This window comes from Onychomys torridus, chromosome 23, assembly GCF_903995425.1.
Source record: "Onychomys torridus chromosome 23, mOncTor1.1, whole genome shotgun sequence".
Taxonomy (NCBI): Eukaryota; Metazoa; Chordata; class Mammalia; order Rodentia; family Cricetidae; genus Onychomys; species Onychomys torridus.
The window spans coordinates 9,515,213-9,534,091 of record NC_050465.1 but is presented as its reverse complement, the minus strand read 5'-3'; the positions used below and the strand labels follow the sequence as shown (position 1 = coordinate 9,534,091).

Genomic DNA, 18,879 nt, shown 5'->3' with positions numbered 1-18,879 from the left:
GTGAGACACTGGAAAACATGCCAGAGGAATTCTAAGTCAAAGGAAGCTCTCAGGATCCTGTCACACTTAAGGAGCCACCACAGATGCATCTCCACAGGCCCTGTGTATACACCCCCCACCCCCAACTATTTCCAAAGGACAGTTCAACACTGGTTTTGTGGACACCGGTTAAACAGAGAGTATACTCTAGTTCCCTACCTTCATTCCAGAACTGCTATTGGGCATACAAATTCACAAATCATGTCACATAATTGTAGTCCCCTTGAATGTAAGCTGCTGGTCTAGTGGGATGCAACATAGCAGAATTCTAAAATTAGCTCACAGTAGACAGACTCACTTCATAGACACACTGACCCATGACCTTCATGCTATTACAATAATTTCATCTTCACAGTTAAAAAAAAAAAAAAAAAAAAAGTTAGGCATTCCCAGAGAGGTGGAAGCTCAGCCTGGCTGTTTATCCGCAGTTGGGCGGTGCTGGTTGTTATAACTGACAGTCCGAGGCTAATGGAAGCTTAATCTCCAGGGAGGGCTGGAAGTTCACACTGAAAAGGTGGTGCACAATGAAACAGGGTGCTTCCACCAGGGAAGAGCCCCAGTCCCTTCCAGACACATCAGAGGTATGTTGGCCAGGAGTCCCTGGTCTTCGGTCAGGGTCAGAGCACAGCATGGGACAGCGCCTGACAATACTTTGCTCACAGAGCAACAGCTGGGCTTCCAGGGTGATGCAAGACAGTCCAGGAAAACATGGACCCTCAAGGCTGACCCTCTAGCTCCCAAACAGCGGCAGGACACCAGGTTAAAATGTGTCCACCTGCACCACGCAGCACTTTGCCTACAGCCCAGACTGACACTCACCACAGGCAATGTTTCCATGCTCAGTGCTGGGGAGCTGCAGGAGCGGGGCGCCTGCATGTGAAGTCACTGTGGCAAGTCCCCGCGAGACTGTCCTGTGCAAATGGTGCAGTGGCTTCTTAGTTTGGGAAACATCCGAAATCATAACTGGCCACTGAATTATTAAATATCAGTTGAAATAAGGTAGTTTTAAAATGAAAGATAATATTGCAACATGAGTGAAGAAATATATTAGCTTGCTCTGCAGTCTGGCACAACAGCCTCTCCGTTACTTCTTCTTCCTCTTTTCCTGAACACATCGTGGACAGAACCTGTCACGAGAAAGACACGGGGATCAGCCTTTGGCATCATTTCTCCTGGCAACAGGAGACCCGAGGCTATACTTCCCGCATCCCCCAGGGTAGCTGGACTCTGGTAAGTTAGTGCCAGAGGACAGCTACACCAGCTGAGAGTGGCGGTCTTTCATGAGAAAAGCTGGCATATGAAAACGCTAACTTGTGTGTATCTGAAGTTGACTAATATGTATCAGCACAGCCTTGTGATCAGGTTGATAAGGCTGGTCATAATATGAGGCGCCCACTATAGAGGTGACACCAATGGCTGGCTGGTAGACTGGACATCCTGAAGAGCCTACGTGCAGACACGGGCCTGATAAGCCTGTGGACACCACACTGCACTGGGCGCTGGGGCCTGTATGGGTCACACAGGTCCCAGTGCTGTGGGTCAAGCACATATCAGAGCCTCAGGCAATGTTCACGGAACTCAAGAACACAGCAACCACTCATGATCCAAGGGACGTGCTAGTGAGGTCTCCGTGTGGCCGACAGCTCCTTGACATCACTTTCCTTCTGTGCTCAGAAGCTCTGCGCACCAACCTGTGCTACAGGGACCGACCGGGTCAGTTAGAAGCTGTGTGTCCCTTTGAGGAAACCCATTCTGGTAACCTACAGAAAGACACGGTGGAACCCCACCCCCTGGTTCTTCTGTCTGGCTTTGGGCCTAGCACATTGGGCAGCTGCCAGGCTTATAGACTCTCTAAGGTTGATGTAACACAACAGCTTGGCCAGAGCTGTCAGACTCCCCACCTGGAAACCCTGCAAACAACACATGTCCAACTTGAACTTGAAGTCAGATTCCATGGTCTCACATGAGTCTGCTTTCTTCCCTTTCCTTAGCAGAGTACACACCATCTATCACAGCCTAGCCACATACCCGCTCTCACACGCCCACTGCCAGGGGAGCCCAGCCCACTCCCACAAGGCACAGGCACAGCCGAGGCACCTGCCGCATGGTTCTTGTAACATGAGCTAAGGAGCCAAGCACAGTAGGTATTACCAGAGGTAGGATGGAAACGAGAATGCACAAGCCTCCTATGCTCTGTTAGATGCAGCCCCCTAGAAGGGAGCACACAGATTCCACAGGTCCTTCTCGTGTTCTTAATTCCCATTTTTCCCTGAAGACAATAACCTACTCTTCTGTCTTCACTTAAAATAATGTCTACCCAACATGGAGCCAGAGGACAGAGGGAACACAGTTCAGTGGCACAGCACTGTCCTGGCATACTGGGTACACACTGTGGTGTGGGCAGGAAGCCCTTCTTCAAGGGTGGCAGTGTGAATACTATACACACCCAGGTAAGCTGAGCAGCACATCTCCCTCTGTAAGCGTACCACCGCCACCACCACCCTCCCAGCCAGCACCAACACTGCAGAAATATGGAGACACACAACAGGACCCACAGCATCAGACAGGCTTGCCCAAGACTGCAGTCACCCCCGTACTAACCACTTTCCTTTGGGCTTTGTAGTGAGATCCACGCAGGCAAAGTGAAACCACTCAATTGGACACTGCAAAGCAAGGGGAAAGCCTGCATCACACCCGTGCACTCGGTATGTTAGACACAGAATGGCTAACACCCACCCATCTCTACACAGTTTGTCCCGGGGACATGCACCCTTTTAAGAGCCACTCACATCTGGATTGTCACAGCCGATCATCTCCCCGTAGGACACCTGGTGGCACAGGCAGTAGGTAGGCTCATTAGGGTCCACAGGCATGTCCAGCACATCAGAGGGGTGCACAGATAGGATGCTGTCAGTAAACTCGGACCTGAGGGGAGAGAAAGGGTCTGCTGATCAGGGCAACAGGAGGAAGGCAGGAGACGCAGGAGGCCAGACTGTAGCCCTTCCACAAATGGCCCAGGGCTCCTCCAAAGATGCTTGAGGTTCCAAGGGAAGAATCCACAATGACTCAGAACTAATGATCGATCACTCATGAGCCTGCTTCTGATTGTCTTGTCAATGGAGCCTGGGAACAGTCCTAATACCTGTCACAGAGATGCATTCTCAAGGATAACCTCAAAACCTTCCGGCCAAACCTCTCCTAAGATTTACAGTGAGAATGCTATGGGGTGTTAATCATCAGGTAGAGAGATTTCCTTGGACTGTTACCAGCCACAAACCTAGGGGCGGCAGCAGACAGCGACAGGAACCACGCTGCCCTCACACCAGCCACTGTTGTCTACTGGGACAAACATCCGCTCCAGCAAGATAGAGCTGCTACTTTCTCTGGGCCTCCCTGGTGGCTGCCACCTCCTGGTAGGGACAAGACCGCGACCCCCTGCCAGCAGATGGCTAACATTTGAGCAGCGTCTATCTGTGTCTCACCCAAGGCTGACCAATGGTTGAGGCACTCACCCGTTCTACCATAACCAATGGATTTCCCCTCCTCTATGGAGGCCCACAGAGGCTATCTAGTGAGACCTTACTCAGGGCCAGAGCATCTGAGCTTGCTTTACCCAGCAGGGCTGCAAAATGGGATGATCTGGCCAGGGGTGTGTTTACCAGGTGTTTGGAAGGGTCTACACTTGGCTGGATGGTGTGCTTTGACCTTCAAGGGGGAGGTCTTTTGCCTCTCCCCTTGGCTTGTTATAAAAAGCTCTTTTGAATAATGATCTGGGGGCTAGGTATTGACCCAGGACCCTCCTGAAGCTATCCTGTGTCTCTGTCTTTCTCCTTGTCATCTAGGTCTATCTTTCTACCTAATATTTCCTCATTCCTCTCTCTTCTTCAATAGGTGGGAGCAGGTCGGAGGTAGGCTCCCAGAGACTCTCACACTCTTCCCTTGAGAAGAGACAGTGTATCCTCTACAACTACCCAGGAACCCTCACCCCAAACCGTATACTAGCAGCCCCTTAGCCTCCTTTGGGTTCCAGATATCAATCCAGTAAGTAACCTTACCCATCTGCCCACCAGGCTAACAAGAGCCAGCTTGGTGCACACTATCCTGCTCACTTCCTAATGCCCGAAACCGCCTCTAGGTCTCTGAACAGCAACCTAGCGAGAACTCTACCCCTTCACTGCTGTGGATATTGCTCTGTGTAAATAAAGTTCTGATTGGCCAGTGGCCAGGCAGGAAGTATAGGCGGGACAAAAGAGTAGAGAATTCTGGGAAGTAGAAGACTGGAGGGAGACACAGCCAGCCACCGCCAGGAGAAGCAACATGTAAAGACACTGGTAAGCCACGAGCCACGTGGCAAAGTATAGACTAACAGAAATGGGTTAATTTAAGATAGAAGAAGTAGATAACAAGCAGCCTGCCACGGCCATACAGTTTTTAAACAATGTAAGTTTCTGTGTGCTTTCTTGGTTGGGTCTGAGCGACTGTGGGACTGGTGGGTAAGAGAGATTTGTCCTGACTGGACCAGGCAGGAAAACTCTAACTACAAATGGCGCCCAACGTGGGGCAAGAATTTCCACCTAAAACCTGAGAAAAAAGATTCTAAACGGAGCTAAAAACAGCTTCCTAGTTGTCTCCCTCAAGTTAGTGGTAGCCTGCCGGTTTGAGCTACTATGGCGGGTTCCTGGTGTGTGCGTCTGACCTGCAGTGTGGCGGGAATGAGGAATCTATAAGTGACACTTTACTCTGCTGTGTGGTGGATTTAGCCTTTGCTAGTTTAAAAAAAAAAAAAAAAAAAAAAGGTTTCTGGGCTATGCGCTGCTTTAATAGAACTGCTTCTGAGAGTTGATGGTACACATGGCTCCAGACCCAGAGCTGGCAGTAAACTGTACCACCGCCATGTTGGAAAACTGAGGTGGGCGGAGCCAGCAGCCACAGCGGTGTTTCAGTCTTACAAAGATGGATATTACACAGAGAATCTGGTTTGTCTTGTCTTTGGGATTTTTAACCACAGAAAAAGATTTGATCATAAAAGCTGTTGAGTTAAACAAAAATGTAAATTTTAAAGGTACCTTGACTTTAAAATTTGGATATAAGGATATGTTGCTTTGGAAAAGAGTCTCTGCTTTTGTTTCCACAGAAAGCCAGAGGCTATGGATTTGTTCCAGATTAAGATATATCAGGTTTGATCAGCCAAGACCACCTGAAAGGTCTCCGATGACACCATGGCCCAGATGATCCAACATCCAGAATGGTTTCAAGGCAACTGGCTCAGAGGTTCATCCTAATGGACTACTCCATAATCCTAAAATTTTCTTTGTATCCCCATAAGATACAGCGCTCCCCTCCAGCAGGAAGTAGTAAGAGAAACTACACCCACATTCCCAAAATTATCAAGCTGGCTTTGGAGATGTAATTAGCTCACTCCTTCTCTAAACCCAGACATGTTGCTAAAAGAAAAGGTTAAGAAATTCTTGTGTCCCAAATCAAAAGAGCCCTCTGGTGTGGGACAGAGAAAACCAATATTTTTCTTTAAAGCAGATTGATTATAAATGCGATCTCTTTCTAAAGAAGAAAGGGGAATATGATATAGATATAATAGGATGAATGGGTAGATTAGGGAACTTCTAAAGAGCAACAACTTGTTTAAAATGTTTTACATTGGTTTAGATTTTAGTCTATTGATACAAACTTAAAGTTAATTTTGTTATACTGCGTGTATATTTCTACTCTTGTTTAAGATATTATGTTTGTACAGCTCATTTAAAATTGTAATTGATAATTAAAAATAGATTAATAATTAATTATCTAGGATAATCATACTTGTAGCCATGTTAGTTAAGTCTTCTAGGTATACACAGAGATATTTCAGATAGATAGGTAATCTTCAAATACTTCAAAGACCTTCAGAATATGGCATTTAAAATATTTTTAAAATTTAGACTTTCTGGACAGTGAGACATGTCTGCTCCTGGCAACACCGATTTACTTCAGAGACAACGATGGGCATTGAAGACACTTCATATCTTATCTTCACCTTGGCAAAAATAGCCATTTGGGCAAGAAAATGTTCTTGCCTGGACTGCTTGATCGACTGGACATGCAGGACCCATAGAAAGGTGACCAGTAAACTTTGCTTGACAAAATGGTCCTTCAGGTTCCTGCTTCACAGAGGAAAATGCCAGACATTCTACAGGACACTGAGAGAAGTGACCGAGAGACTCTAGCCCTGTGGGCTGAAGACAGATGCCCCAACTTTACAAAGGAACATTAGGTGACTGTCCAGGCTGCCAGCTGTCTCTGTCTACTCTTGCAAGACTCCTGAAAAATGCTTGCATCCTTCTTCCGGTTCTCAGGTAATATTATATCCTTCGGAGGTCTTTGATGTGGTTGAAGACTAGATAGTTATAATTTCCTCAGTTATGATACAAGATAAGTTAGATATAAAACCTTAGACTCACAAATATAAGATAGGATATCTTCTTTAATATTGTAACTATAATTCTTGCTTGATAATTGTTTTGTTATATGTAATTGTACTATGTAAAAGTTAAAACCTTCCTTTAAAAAAAAAAGAAAAGGGGAAGTGCTGTGGATATCGCTCTGTGTAAATAAAGTTCTGATTGGCCAGTGGCCAGGCAGGAAGTATAGGCGGGACAAGAGAGTAGAGAATTCTGGGAAGTAGAAGACTGGAGGGAGACACAGCCAGCCACCGCCAGGAGAAGCAACATGTAAAGACACTGGTAAGCCACGAGCCACGTGGCAAAGTATAGACTAACAGAAATGGGTTAATTTAAGATAGAAGAAGTAGATAACAAGCAGCCTGCCACGGCCATACAGTTTTTAAACAATGTAAGTTTCTGTGTGCTTTCTTGGTTGGGTCTGAGCGACTGTGGGACTGGTGGGTAAGAGAGATTTGTCCTGACTGGACCAGGCAGGAAAACTCTAACTACACTTCACCCTCCCCTACAACTGCTGCCTAAAAGCCCAGCACCACCCTTCACTGTAGAGGACACTGAACTTACTCTTTACATACATTTTTCAAATAATCATGTAAACTGTAGGGCAGTCTAGATAGTACAATCCCTAGACCTGCTGTGACTTTTTTGTTTGCGCTTTAACAAATAAAGCTTGCCTGAAGATCCGAGGGCAGAGCTAGCCACTAGATAACCACAGAGGCCAGACAGTGGTAGCACACATCTTTAATCCCAGCACTTGGGAGGAAGCAAGAATATCAGGAATTCAAGGCCACCCCGAGCTGCACAAGACTGATCTAATGAAAACAAGGAAATGATATGGCTGGGCGGAGAAGTCCTGGAGGTAAGAAGTATCTCTAACTGGGGCGGTGGTGGCCCACTCCCTTTACCCCAGCAAAGGCAGACAGATCTCTATGATTTCAAGGCCAGCCTGGTCTACAGAGCTAATTCCAGGAGAGCCAAGGCCATGCCGAGAAACCCTATCTTAAAAAACAAAGAACAAACAACAACAACAAAAAGAGTCTCTCTAGTAGCTGGCTCCTTTACTGATCTTTCAGCATTTACCCTGATATCTGGCTCCGGGACCAGTTATGGTTGGTGCTACAACCTGTAACACAACTATCCCTACCCTAGGAATGCAGAATGATAGATAAAGACGGCCAGTTCCCAGGAGGGCTATGTCTGCAGAAGCAGCCTGGGCTCCCAGCCTCTGAATTCCTAAGTGTTTCCCCAGGCCATCACAGCTGCTGCATATACAGGGCAGTGTGTAAATGACGTTCTAGCCCAGCACCTTGGAGACCTGGAACTGGGGCCTCTCCTTAGCAGGTAGGTCATGCTTTCACAGAAATGTCACACAAACACGTGAGTCCAAGTGCTCTACAATACTGCTTTCAAGCAACTCCCAAGAGGTCAAGTAGGAAACATTCTTAAAGACCAGCGACACTCTGTGCCTGGCCTCTTGGCCTCCATGGTCTCTGGGTGGCCTACTGTCAATAGACACCATGCACCTGCCTCTGAGACAGCAAACCAAGCCCAGAAGTGTGCCTGCCTCTGCTGCTCAATTCTATCAGCTATATGGAACTTTCCCACAGGAAGCTCCACCATTCAGCTCTCATGTGACCTGCAGCTCAGAATCCCCAGGTTCAGTCAGTCAGGCATCTTTAATGCAGCACCTAGAATGCTGAGGCAGGAGGATCCTGAGTTCAAAGCCTTTATAGCCTGAACCATAAAGGAAGTTCAAGGCCAGCTTGTACATACTAGGATCTTGTCTCTGAAATAGAAAACAAAACACAGGGGAGAGCAGAAGAGGCTGAGAAGACCACCTAGTTAGCAGTACCCCACAGGCAGTCTCTGTCCCCTGGGCATGTTAACTTGTTCTGGCCTTGGGCTAGGTAAGCTCCCCTCCCCAGATGTGTCCAGGGAGGCTCCCTCCAGACATGACTGCCCATGGGCTTCCCTAGCAATCCAGGTAACCTGGAAGGGACTTAGCTGCTTACCCAAACTTTAGGATAAGGACTGCAGAAGAAACTGACCCCTTTGGTCCCACAGGCATGCCTTGGCATGCCGGAAAACCAGGCCCTGGGGCAGCCATGGAGCTGAACATCGGCCTTAGCTTATAGGACCTTACATGGGAGAGATGGGGTCTGGCAGTTTTGGGAAAGTACCTCTCCTTGATATCCATCCTCTGGTCAAGTGGCCACTGAGCCACAGGAACCTGACAGAGCACTGCTCCAAGTCCCCTGTGGAAAATGATGGTCACCACCAAGCTATAACTGAAACATTTAGTCCATCTCATCTAGGTCAAGAAGAAAACCACAGGCTAGGGACAAAGACTGCAGAACTCCAGACAGAAAACAGTCTGTGTGAGCTTCGGGTCCTGAAGCCACACCAAGTGCCCACCCTGATACAGCAAGTCCAGAATTTCAGTGCCTGGGGCTATCTCTGATGCCTGCTCTGAGGAAGCCGACCTGTGCCCCAGATGCCAAGGCCGGAGCACACCCTTCTTCCAGCAGTCTCTCCCGTCTGAACACACGCAAATCAGGACCGCGGCTGCAATGCCATTGGGGGCCAGGGAAGAAACGCACCAACACCAAGTCAATACAGAACAGGTGCGCTACCACTGCCACCACCGCAGCAGCACACAGGTCAGAAAGCAGTGACTGCTTCTGTTTCTCTCTCTCGCTCTCTCTTTTTTTTTTTGGTTTTCAAGACAGGGTTTCTCTGTGTAGCTTTGCACCTTTCCTGGAACTCACTTGGTAGCCCAGGCTGGCCTCGAACTCACAGAGATCTGCTTGGCACCCGAGTGCTGGGACTAAAGGTGTGTACCACCACCGCCCAGCCAGTGACTGTGTCTAAAGCATCAGACGTAACATGATGGCTCCCGTCAAGGGAGAGACTGAACAGCCTGCCTCATCTGTGAGTTTTTAGGAGCTGTTACAATGCCTGCCTCACACCTGAGGCCTTAGGGGCATGCTCCAGCCAGTGGGTGCTGGCTTCCCTATACTGGGCTCCTCATGCTGAGGACACTAAGTAAACACTCAGTGAAGAAGACACCAGCAAGGTCTGTGTCAACCCAAAAGCACGGCCTCTGGGTGTTGGCTGCGGGACACAGGAACATATCCTAAGAACTCAGCTGGTTATGGCAAAGTCACTACCTGGAGGGATCAGGGAATTCCCCCAGAGGAAGCCAAATACAAGGAGTTTTTGGTGTTATTTGGCTTGTTACATATCAGCTATCTTCTGCTATGAAAATCATGTGTGCCTTCATAGTTTTCCCAATTGACTTTTCCCTAAGAAGGGCTAACAGCGTGGACTGATCACTCTCCGGACATACACATTCCAGGTATTTGGAGAACAGCCTCAGGAAAGGCTTCCTCTGGAATCAGATATCTCCCTTAGTCACTCTCAAGGACTAGCTGTAAGTAATAACAAGTCTCCAGATTTAAGATAAATTCCACAAGGAGATACTACCTAGGTCAGGTGGACATTAAGTAATAGCTTTACACAATTTAGTATTTCCTTTCTTACAGCCTTACTAACTTTATAGACATTTAACTCCTTACCAAACCGCTTCTAGGAATATTTAGATAACTTTCTGTGCTAACAGCTATGCTCAGCCAGAACCCCAGTTCAAGCCTCTCTGTAATTATCATTGGCAGTATCCGGCCAGGTCCATCCCCAGCTGGAGGAAAGTACCTTATCAGAGATACCTCTGTACTCTCTAAGAACAGACTTAAGCATCCAGACTACCTGTTTGAGAAGGCCTGGCGGCTGTGCCAATTAAGCTTTACTTCCTCCTTTCCCAAACTTTACCTCTAGTTCCAGATCTCCCTTTAACTAATTACCAGAGGCATCTAGCTGTACACAAGATCGCCTAGCGACTGAGCACACTTTCCCCCACCCTGCAGAAAAACGGCAGATAGCTCAGACAGATAGAAGCCACGGGGAAAAAGAAGGCAGTTTTATTTTCTCCCACTGACCTAGCAACTTATAGATTCCTAACATTTTCTACCAATCACGTTTGAGGTTATAGTTGAGCACATAGGATCCCTCTTCTTAGATATTACCAGAATTTAGCCCTTAGTTAATTCATTCCCCATTGGTCACTGCCCTTTGGGGTTGCAAATGATAATTAATGGTTATTGCCTCTCTATGGGATTCTTATCACCCCTCCATTTGACCCTGGAAGCCTGGCTTTGCACTGCCAAGGGAAAACTGCTTGTAAGTGTATATATACCGGGACTCCCAGGGCACGGGGAGATGGAGAAAAGAGAATGGAAGAACTAGACGGTAAGAACTTGAGAGGAACAAACTGATATGGGGAAGAACTAGATTGAAGGACTAGAAGAGAGGACTAGAGGAATGAGATGGAAGATGAGGAAGAGACAGATGGGGAAGTACTAGCTGGGTAAGAACAAGCTGAAGGGGTTGGGGATTTAGCTCAGTGGTAGAGTGCTTGCTAGGTTCGATTCTCAGCTCAAAAACAAAAAACAAACAAACAAAAAGAACAAGCTGAAAAGGCCCTAGGTGTGGCAGAGTTAAGACGAACTTAAGAGGAAGCAGTAGATAAATAGAAAATGGGCAAGAAAGGAGCTAGGCACGAGAACAGAACTGAAGCTGTGTATATAGGATGTTATGCCAGAGGAATTAAAGCAAGTGGACTATGGAGCTTGGTGTGCTGAGATTCTATTTCCCGAAAATAGTCCTCGCCGTTAGTAGTTCTCTCTCCTGAGCCGCTGGGATGTATAATATTGAGGCTGGTCCCTCTAATATTATACAAGAGGTTTTGGAGAAGGAAGGAGCAGAGACATCATGCAGCCATCCCACAAGTCAGAAATGCAAAGCTCAACAAGCCCTTACAGGCAGCAAGACCCTGGAGTAATAGAGCTGGGTGATTTGTAGCAGGAGAGGTGCTGTCCATCTGCTAGATTTGGCAGGAAGGGTGGCCTAGCTATCAACATAACACTTCAGGACCTACATGTGGTAGCCATGTACACCCAGGCCATGTGCTGAACATGAGAACTAAGTGAGCTATATGTCAAAGGCAGAGTGACAAGTCCCTCAGCTCTAGAGTCTGTGAAACCAGGGCTTGTTTCCACGGCCAGTCTCTCCTCAAGCCAGAAGCAGTGGGCAGTATGAAGCTGACTTACAGCAGATACAGTCTTTCAAGATGTTAAGGTTGACAGAACAGAACTTTAAATAGCTATCCTGAGTGAGTTAATGCTCAGCACTCGGGATGCTGACGTTCAGGGTAACTGCTATTTTCTTTTTTTTCTTTTAGACAGCGTTTCTCTGTGTAGCTTTGGAGCTGTCCTGGAACTCGCTCTGTAGACCAGGCTGGCCATGATCACAGAGATCTACCTGTCTCTGTCTCCTAAGTGCTGGGATCAAAAGCATGTGCCACCAACTGCCTGGCTGGTCCATTGCTTTTTGGCCAAAGAGTAAGACCTTATCTCAAAAAAAAAAAAAAAAAAAAAAAAAAGTTAACAGAATTACGAGGTTATGAGTAAATGGATAGAAATATGGATCATTTTCAAAAAAAGGAGCCAAATTTGTATTTTTAAAAAGGGAATCCATTCAAATGGGTGCTCCAGAACTGAAAACTACCATCTGTGATATCAACACAAGTTGCTAACCTACAGTCTGATCCTCTCCCACCGTGAGCAGACACCTGTACCACAGCTGCACAGACAGCATGGCCCACTGCTGGAGGTCAGACCCGCACAGATTCAGCCTCACCTCACATGAGACGCTCCCTAAGATCACAATGGAATTCTACTTAGCAGCACTGTTTAGACCTCAGCTTCTTAAACTGTGGGTCACGAACCCTAAACTACTGAATGTGTGTGTGTGGGGGGGAGAGGTCTTAGAAAATCTGACAACAGTAGAAGGATTCAGAATATTCAATAACCGAACCCTAGTCATCAAAATACCAATCAACTCCGACAAGCAATGAGGATGTTCTATAATGGTCCTCCAGTACCAAATATCAAGCAAAGACAATTCTTTATGTAAAAACAAAAACATTAATGTATTATATTATACACTATATACATACATACATATACATATATATATATATATATGTATGTCAAAGAATTGTTTAAAATAAATTTCTATAGGATGTATTATCAGCCCTCCTATATACCTATTTTTTCTGTGTGTTTTATATTTCTGTGTGTCACAAACAGACAAGTTTACGAAACCCCGGTCCAGAGACTACGAGCAAGAGGTACAGGAGTGGCACAGACTCATGGGAAATCACGCTCTCACGGCTGGGCAAGTCAGCGAACCACTGCAGTCATCCAGACTGTCTGTGCAAACCCAGAAAGAAGCATGGCCTCTGGCTTTAGGGGAAGGAGCGGGCAGAGACACCCTGCTGCCACCCCACGAGCCGGAATTAGCCAGCGACTGCAGTCAGAAAGCAAAATGACGACGACGGAAGGAAAAGAGGTAAAGACGGGTGGGGACCGGCTTCGGTCGGCAGAGTACCTTCCCAGAATGCGGAGCCTCGGGTCTGACCCCAACGGCGGCAAAAACCAGCTACCAGCACTCAAAGCCAGCACTCCAGTGCTTAGGAGGGCTGAAGAACGAAGGTCATTAGTTCAAGGGCAGCCTGGGCCATATAGCAAACCTTATCCCAAAACACCAAAAAATAAAATAAAAGCCGCAACCACACTGGGAGGACTGGGGTGTGGCTTAGTGACAGATCAAGTGTCCCTGCACCAAGAGGTTCAATACCCGAGTTTCCCATCTTCCCCACTTTGTCAAGGGGAACCAGCTTCCCCAGAACTCAGGGTCCCCTGACTTCACCGTTTTTCCTCTAGTCCGTCACCACTTCAGTGAAACAGCACAGTGCCTCTGCGGGAGAACCAGCAGGAGACTGTCTCGAAGGACTTCAAGATAAACGACGACATGCGTGGATGCAGTCACATAGTGTAGCAGCAAATACGTACGGAACACACAGCAATGGATAAAACCATCATCGACAGTAAGTGCAGCTACTGAAAAAGCGGCTTCAGCACAGCAGTGTCGTCAGGAAGTACACAGCATTCTCCTGACACCAAGGGCCGCACAGACATGAACTCGGAGGAGGGGTCTGGCCTTCTGCACACAGGCGCTCAGACTCCTGCAGCCCGCCCTGGTCACGCTGGCAGCCCAGGTGTGAAGAGACTGTCCGAGGACCATCGTGTGCCTGGGCTGGCTCAGCATGTGTGAAGTACTGGGTACTGGTACCGAGTGATTCACCCTGGCGCATTCTCCCTGTGTTCCATTGGGAAAAGGGGGCAGCAAACCTCTTACCCGCTTTTATGCTTCTTTTTCTTTGGAGTGTCCTCTTCTGATGTCCTCCTGCCTCGGCCCCGGGAGCTTCTCTTTTCCTTCTGACTCCGACCTTCTGAAGGACAAAGACCCCCATAATTATCACAGACCAAAGTGGGGCAAGAGTCACCCCGGTTCATTTACCATCGTGTGCCTAACACATTTAGACCAAAGCCTTCCAAACTGCAATCATCAATAGACAGAACATGGGCCAACTTGCTTTTCAAGCTTCGTGATCCAGTGCTTTCCAAGTCACTTCCGTCCATTCTGTCCTTCAGGTCGGCCTCAAAGCGTGCCAGGTCGGCATCGAGCCTTCGGATGTGTTTATCCACCTGCAAAAGGACACGTGAAAACGTGACTTCATAGGAAAACAAAGGCTGGATGCAGCTTAGTGGCTCAGCATTTGCCTGGAATGCACAAGGCCCTGGATTAGATCCCCAGCACCCCAAGAAAACACAGACAAACAAAACATGGTTTCACCAAGAAGCAAGAAAAACAGGGGCCCCGAACAAAACAAAATCACAGGAGCAGGCCCAGATGAAGACCTCCAATGTGTCTTCTCTCTGGGTGCTCCAAACTCCCACCCTAGATGCACGTTTCCATACACCCTTTTCCTTCTGTGGCGTGGAAGGCAGGGGCGGGAGCCTGCACGCCCAGCCCTTCCTTCGCTCACCATCTCGTAGGTCTGCATGGCCAGCTGCACCTTGTCATCGCTGTATTCCTTGCACTTGCTGTAGGCGCTCTGGATCTTCTGCAGATGGGCCACACGCTGCTCCGAAGACAGAGTCTTCACCGTGGAAATGTATTCTGCAGCCAGGATGTCGATCTCTGCTTTCTTATCTAACGGGGGGCAGGGGAGAGGTGGAAGCAGGAGGTAGGGTGCCATGCATCCAGGATGCTGGCAGGAGCATCGCTGGCCATGTCAGCGTGCACTTTCTACAACGGCAACTTACCCAGGACAGACCCAGCACAGGTACTGTCCAGCAAGTAGTCAAACTGCCCTCTGACTCTCCTGAACAGTAAACTCTGTGGTCATCTTGCCTAGCTCCTGGTGTACAACTTCGTCACATACCCAGAGGAGCACACGGGTACCCGAACACACGTAGGAAAACACAAGACAGCAGCCAAAAGCAAGACACAATGTAAGCATCCAACCTGCAGTAGGACTAGTAAGCAAGGTCAATGCTCCATCCATACACACCACCTAGAGCGCAGGGAGGAACTAGTGACTCACAACCCTGTGGTTGAATTCAATGCTGCTGACAGTGAACAACAGAGCGAAACATGTAAAAGCACGCTGCATGCGTCCATTAACACCGACGGCAGAGACACACACAACTCTGCTCTAACCGAGAAGTGGGACTTCCAATGACAGCCGACAGCATGCAGCTCAGAACAAACTATTTCACACACAAAATCAATAGCAACGGCAGATAAAATGGCCCTCCACATACAAATCTTTTAAGACCCGAGTTGCACCTCCCCCAAGATAGTTCATTACAGATGTAAACACTCTAAAACTGAAAAACATAAAAATTCCAAAATACTGCTGGCCCAAAGCATTTATTTATTTATTTATTTATTTATTTATTTATTTATTTATTTATTTATTTATTTTGAGCTAAGGATCGAACCCAGGGCCTTGTGCAACAGATACTCTAACTGAAAAGGACAACAGTTGGAAAGCTATGGCAAGAATCCGTGTAGGCAGCCAGGAAACAGGCTAGGGAAATGGCTTAGTGGGTGAAGGAACGGCTGTGAGAGTAGACATGGGTCCAAATCCCCCAGAAGCCACTTAAAAGCCAAGTGTGGCAGCATGTGCACCTGCACTCCCAGCGCACTTACTGGGAGAGGGGCACCAGAGACTGGAAAACCCCAGCTAGCCTGGTACATGCAACAGTGAACAAGAAGACACCTTGTCTCAAACGAGGTGGAAGGTGAGGTCTGAACCCAAGGCTGTCCCGTCCTCTGACCCCTACACATACGCCATGGCAGGTGTATATCCCCGCACATGTATACACACATATCATACATGTACACACAGAGTAAAAAAGAATAAGAAACTGTAGCTGAGTTAAAAGTACCAGCACTCTCCTCCCTACCCCTACGATCCCCCAGGCCATAGAACAAGATGCTATTTCAAAATTAATAAACAAGTACCTGAGATGGGCATGGTGGGACACACCTCCCAGCATTCAGGAGGCAGAGGCAGGCAGATCTCTATAAGTTTAGGATTGGCTGGTCTACACAGCCAGTTACAGTCCACCCAAGGCTATATAGCAAGACCTTATCTCAACAAACAAATGTGGGGCAGTGGTGGCACCCCTCTTTAATCCCAGCACTCGGGAAGCAGAGGCAGGCAGATTTCTGTGAGTTCAAGCCCAGTCTGGTCCACAGAGTGAGTTCCAGGACAGCCAGGGCTCCACAGAGAAACCCTGTCTCAAAAACAACAAAGTACCAGCACTCTCTCCAAGACATTGTACGATGCAAACCCTGTGCTATACAAGGTCCCTTCAGACTCTCTGATACCCCACGTCCTTTACTCTCTCTCTCTGACCAATGGTCAAAACCCAGCTCAGGCTATACCCACCTTCCGTTCTCTGGTCTAGCTCTCGCATCAGCTGGAAGTTCCTTTGAAGTTCACAGGGAAGGTTCTCAATGCCTGAAAGAAACAAGAAAGTACTATACTTCTCAGTAGACAAAAATCTGCCTCCAGGAAAGGAGAGACGGCTTAGCTGTTAAGAGTACTTGGGAGGCAGAGCCAGGTGGATCTCTGTGAGTTCGAGGCCAGCCTGGGCTACAGAGTGAGATCCAGGAAAGGTGCCGATGCTACATAGAGAAACCCTGCCTCAAAAAAAGTACTTACTGCTCTTCCAGAGGACCCAAGCTCAATTCTCATCACCTATGTGAAAGCTCAAAGCCATCTGTAACTCCAGTTCTGGAGATCTGATGCCCTCTCTGGCTTCACACATGTGGTGCATAGACACACATGTAGGCAAAACACATATACATAAAATAAAAAATAAATAATTCTTTAGGGGAAAAAAAAATCTCCAGGGCCTTACACCAAAGCCTGCAACAGCAGGCTTCGACTTCTATTTCTGTTCTAGTTAGGGGACTGCAAAGACTAAGACCATGTTAAGGGCACATGCCAAAGGCTGACAGTTTCAGAAGCACCAGCAGCTGAAAGGGGGTGTGGGAGGGATGCAGGAACCCGCCCCAGCATACACAGACAGGGAGGACAGCTGAGATTCCTCCCCTCAGCCACACCTTCCCCTCACCCCTACCACACACCACTCTGTGAACTGCATCCTCCAAAGCTCAAGCCAGAACCTGAGTCCCTCAATTTCTCCAACTTTGTCCTGATACCTACTGCACCAGGAACTGTGGACCAAGCCGTCCCTGTTCTCTGCACGGCCCAACACATCAGCCTCTAGCCACACACAGCCATGAGCACTAGAAATCCAACCAAGGCCACTGCGCAGCTCACTAGTCCCTCCAGTTAAGAGTGAGCTGGTCAGCAAACCAGCCCATTGTGCCTTCCTGCCTGCACCACATCCCCTAGTGGAGATCTGCCTCTATCTAGCTCCAGCTTTCAGGAGGCTCCAGATGCCTTCTGGTCTTGTCACACTCCAAATACTCTCCACAGCCAACAAGGCCAGCATTTTATAAAACGTGCTGCTATAAGCCTGTAACTTCCTGAGCTCACCAAGACATTATCACCCACAGCCTGGCTCCTGTGGCCCGGGCAGCCAGTCAGCACTCTACCCTCCAGCAGACTGCTGTACTCTCAGGGAGGGACCTTTATCTTCAGTCTCCAGATCGACATTTATCCCCAGGCCTTAATCCTCTGCGAACTTTAAAGGGGGGAGGGGGCGGGTCTCAACTCTCAGTGAGTTTTGGAGAAATGGGGCTCCTGTCCACAGGTGGCACGGGGCAGGTGGGAAGAGTGGACAGCAACCATCACACGATGGCAGTAATAAAATGAACCCATCTTGGATCCACCTCAGAATGCCCACTGGATGGACATCAGAATGAAGACAGATCACCTCTGTGACCCACTTCCCAAGTCCAGTGAGAAAATCAAAACAAGAGGGGGCCTCACTGGTTTGATCCACCTCCCTACAAAGGGTCTCAATTCTTCATATGTAAAGACTGGAAAATAGGGCTGAAGAGATGGCTCTGAGGTTAAAAGCACTTTTCCAGAGGTCCTGAGTTCAATTCCCAGCAACCACATAGTGGCTCACAACCATCTATAATAGGATCTGACGCCCTCTTCTAGTGTACAGGTATACATGCAGAACATTCATACCTAAAATATAAATAAATAAATAATTTTTTTAAAGAGGTGAAAAACAATCCCCCTCTCAATCTCAACATCTATAAATAAACGGAGGAAGACATGCCTGGGATGTCAAAAAAATCAACCCATTATTCAGAGCATCCTCCCTTGCCGGACTGGCTTGTGACAGCTCGGGTTCCCGCGAAAAGAGAGCACCCCACTAGCCTAGAGCTCCCCTCACTACTACGATTCCATAAGCAAACACCACAAGCAGCAGCAGGTTAAGTAGGGGCGGACCTCCCCCAAGCAAGACTGAACTGGAGGGGAGGGGACCGGGGCGTGGCCAGCGTCGGGGGTGTGGCCGAAGCGGAGAGGGCGGGCTGAGCGGCCGGCCCCGCCCCCCCGTGACGCACCTGGAATTGGCGCGGCGGAGGCGGCGGGACCCCGCGCCGCGCCCCACGCCCTCCATCCACGGCCCCGCCCCAGGCCGGCCGTGAGCCCCCCTCTATTCCCCATAACCAGTCCCCGTCCGCGACCGCACCCCGGGGCCCCGCACGGGTCGCGGTGGGCCAGGGGCGGCGGCGGCGCAGACCCGCGAGGGCGGCGGCTCGGCCAGGGTGCTTACTGTCCAGATAGTGCTCCAAGTACATGGCAGTCGCCATCTTCGCTGCGGCCACGCTCGGGGTCTGCGCGAGCGGGAGGTGCCGCGGACTCAGGGCGGGGCGGCGCCGCGCGCTCACTATTCATGAGCCGCGCGCGCCGATTGGC

The 18,879-nt window shown here is 48.6% G+C and overlaps 1 protein-coding gene across 1 annotated transcript; it reads right to left on the bottom strand.

Annotated features, from left to right (window-relative positions):
- Positions 1–400: 400 nt before the first annotated feature.
- Positions 401–18,804, bottom strand: Ing5 (inhibitor of growth family member 5). The gene is made up of 8 exons (XM_036173354.1): positions 18,737–18,804; positions 16,420–16,491; positions 14,503–14,669; positions 14,050–14,161; positions 13,812–13,905; positions 2,829–2,964; positions 2,641–2,702; positions 401–1,166 (listed from the first exon to the last, which is right to left on the bottom strand). The coding sequence occupies exons 1-8, from the start codon at positions 18,771–18,773 to the stop codon at positions 1,124–1,126; spliced, it is 723 nt and encodes a 240-aa protein (XP_036029247.1). The 5' UTR covers positions 18,774–18,804; the 3' UTR covers positions 401–1,123.
- Between the last annotated feature and the right edge of the window lie 75 nt (positions 18,805–18,879).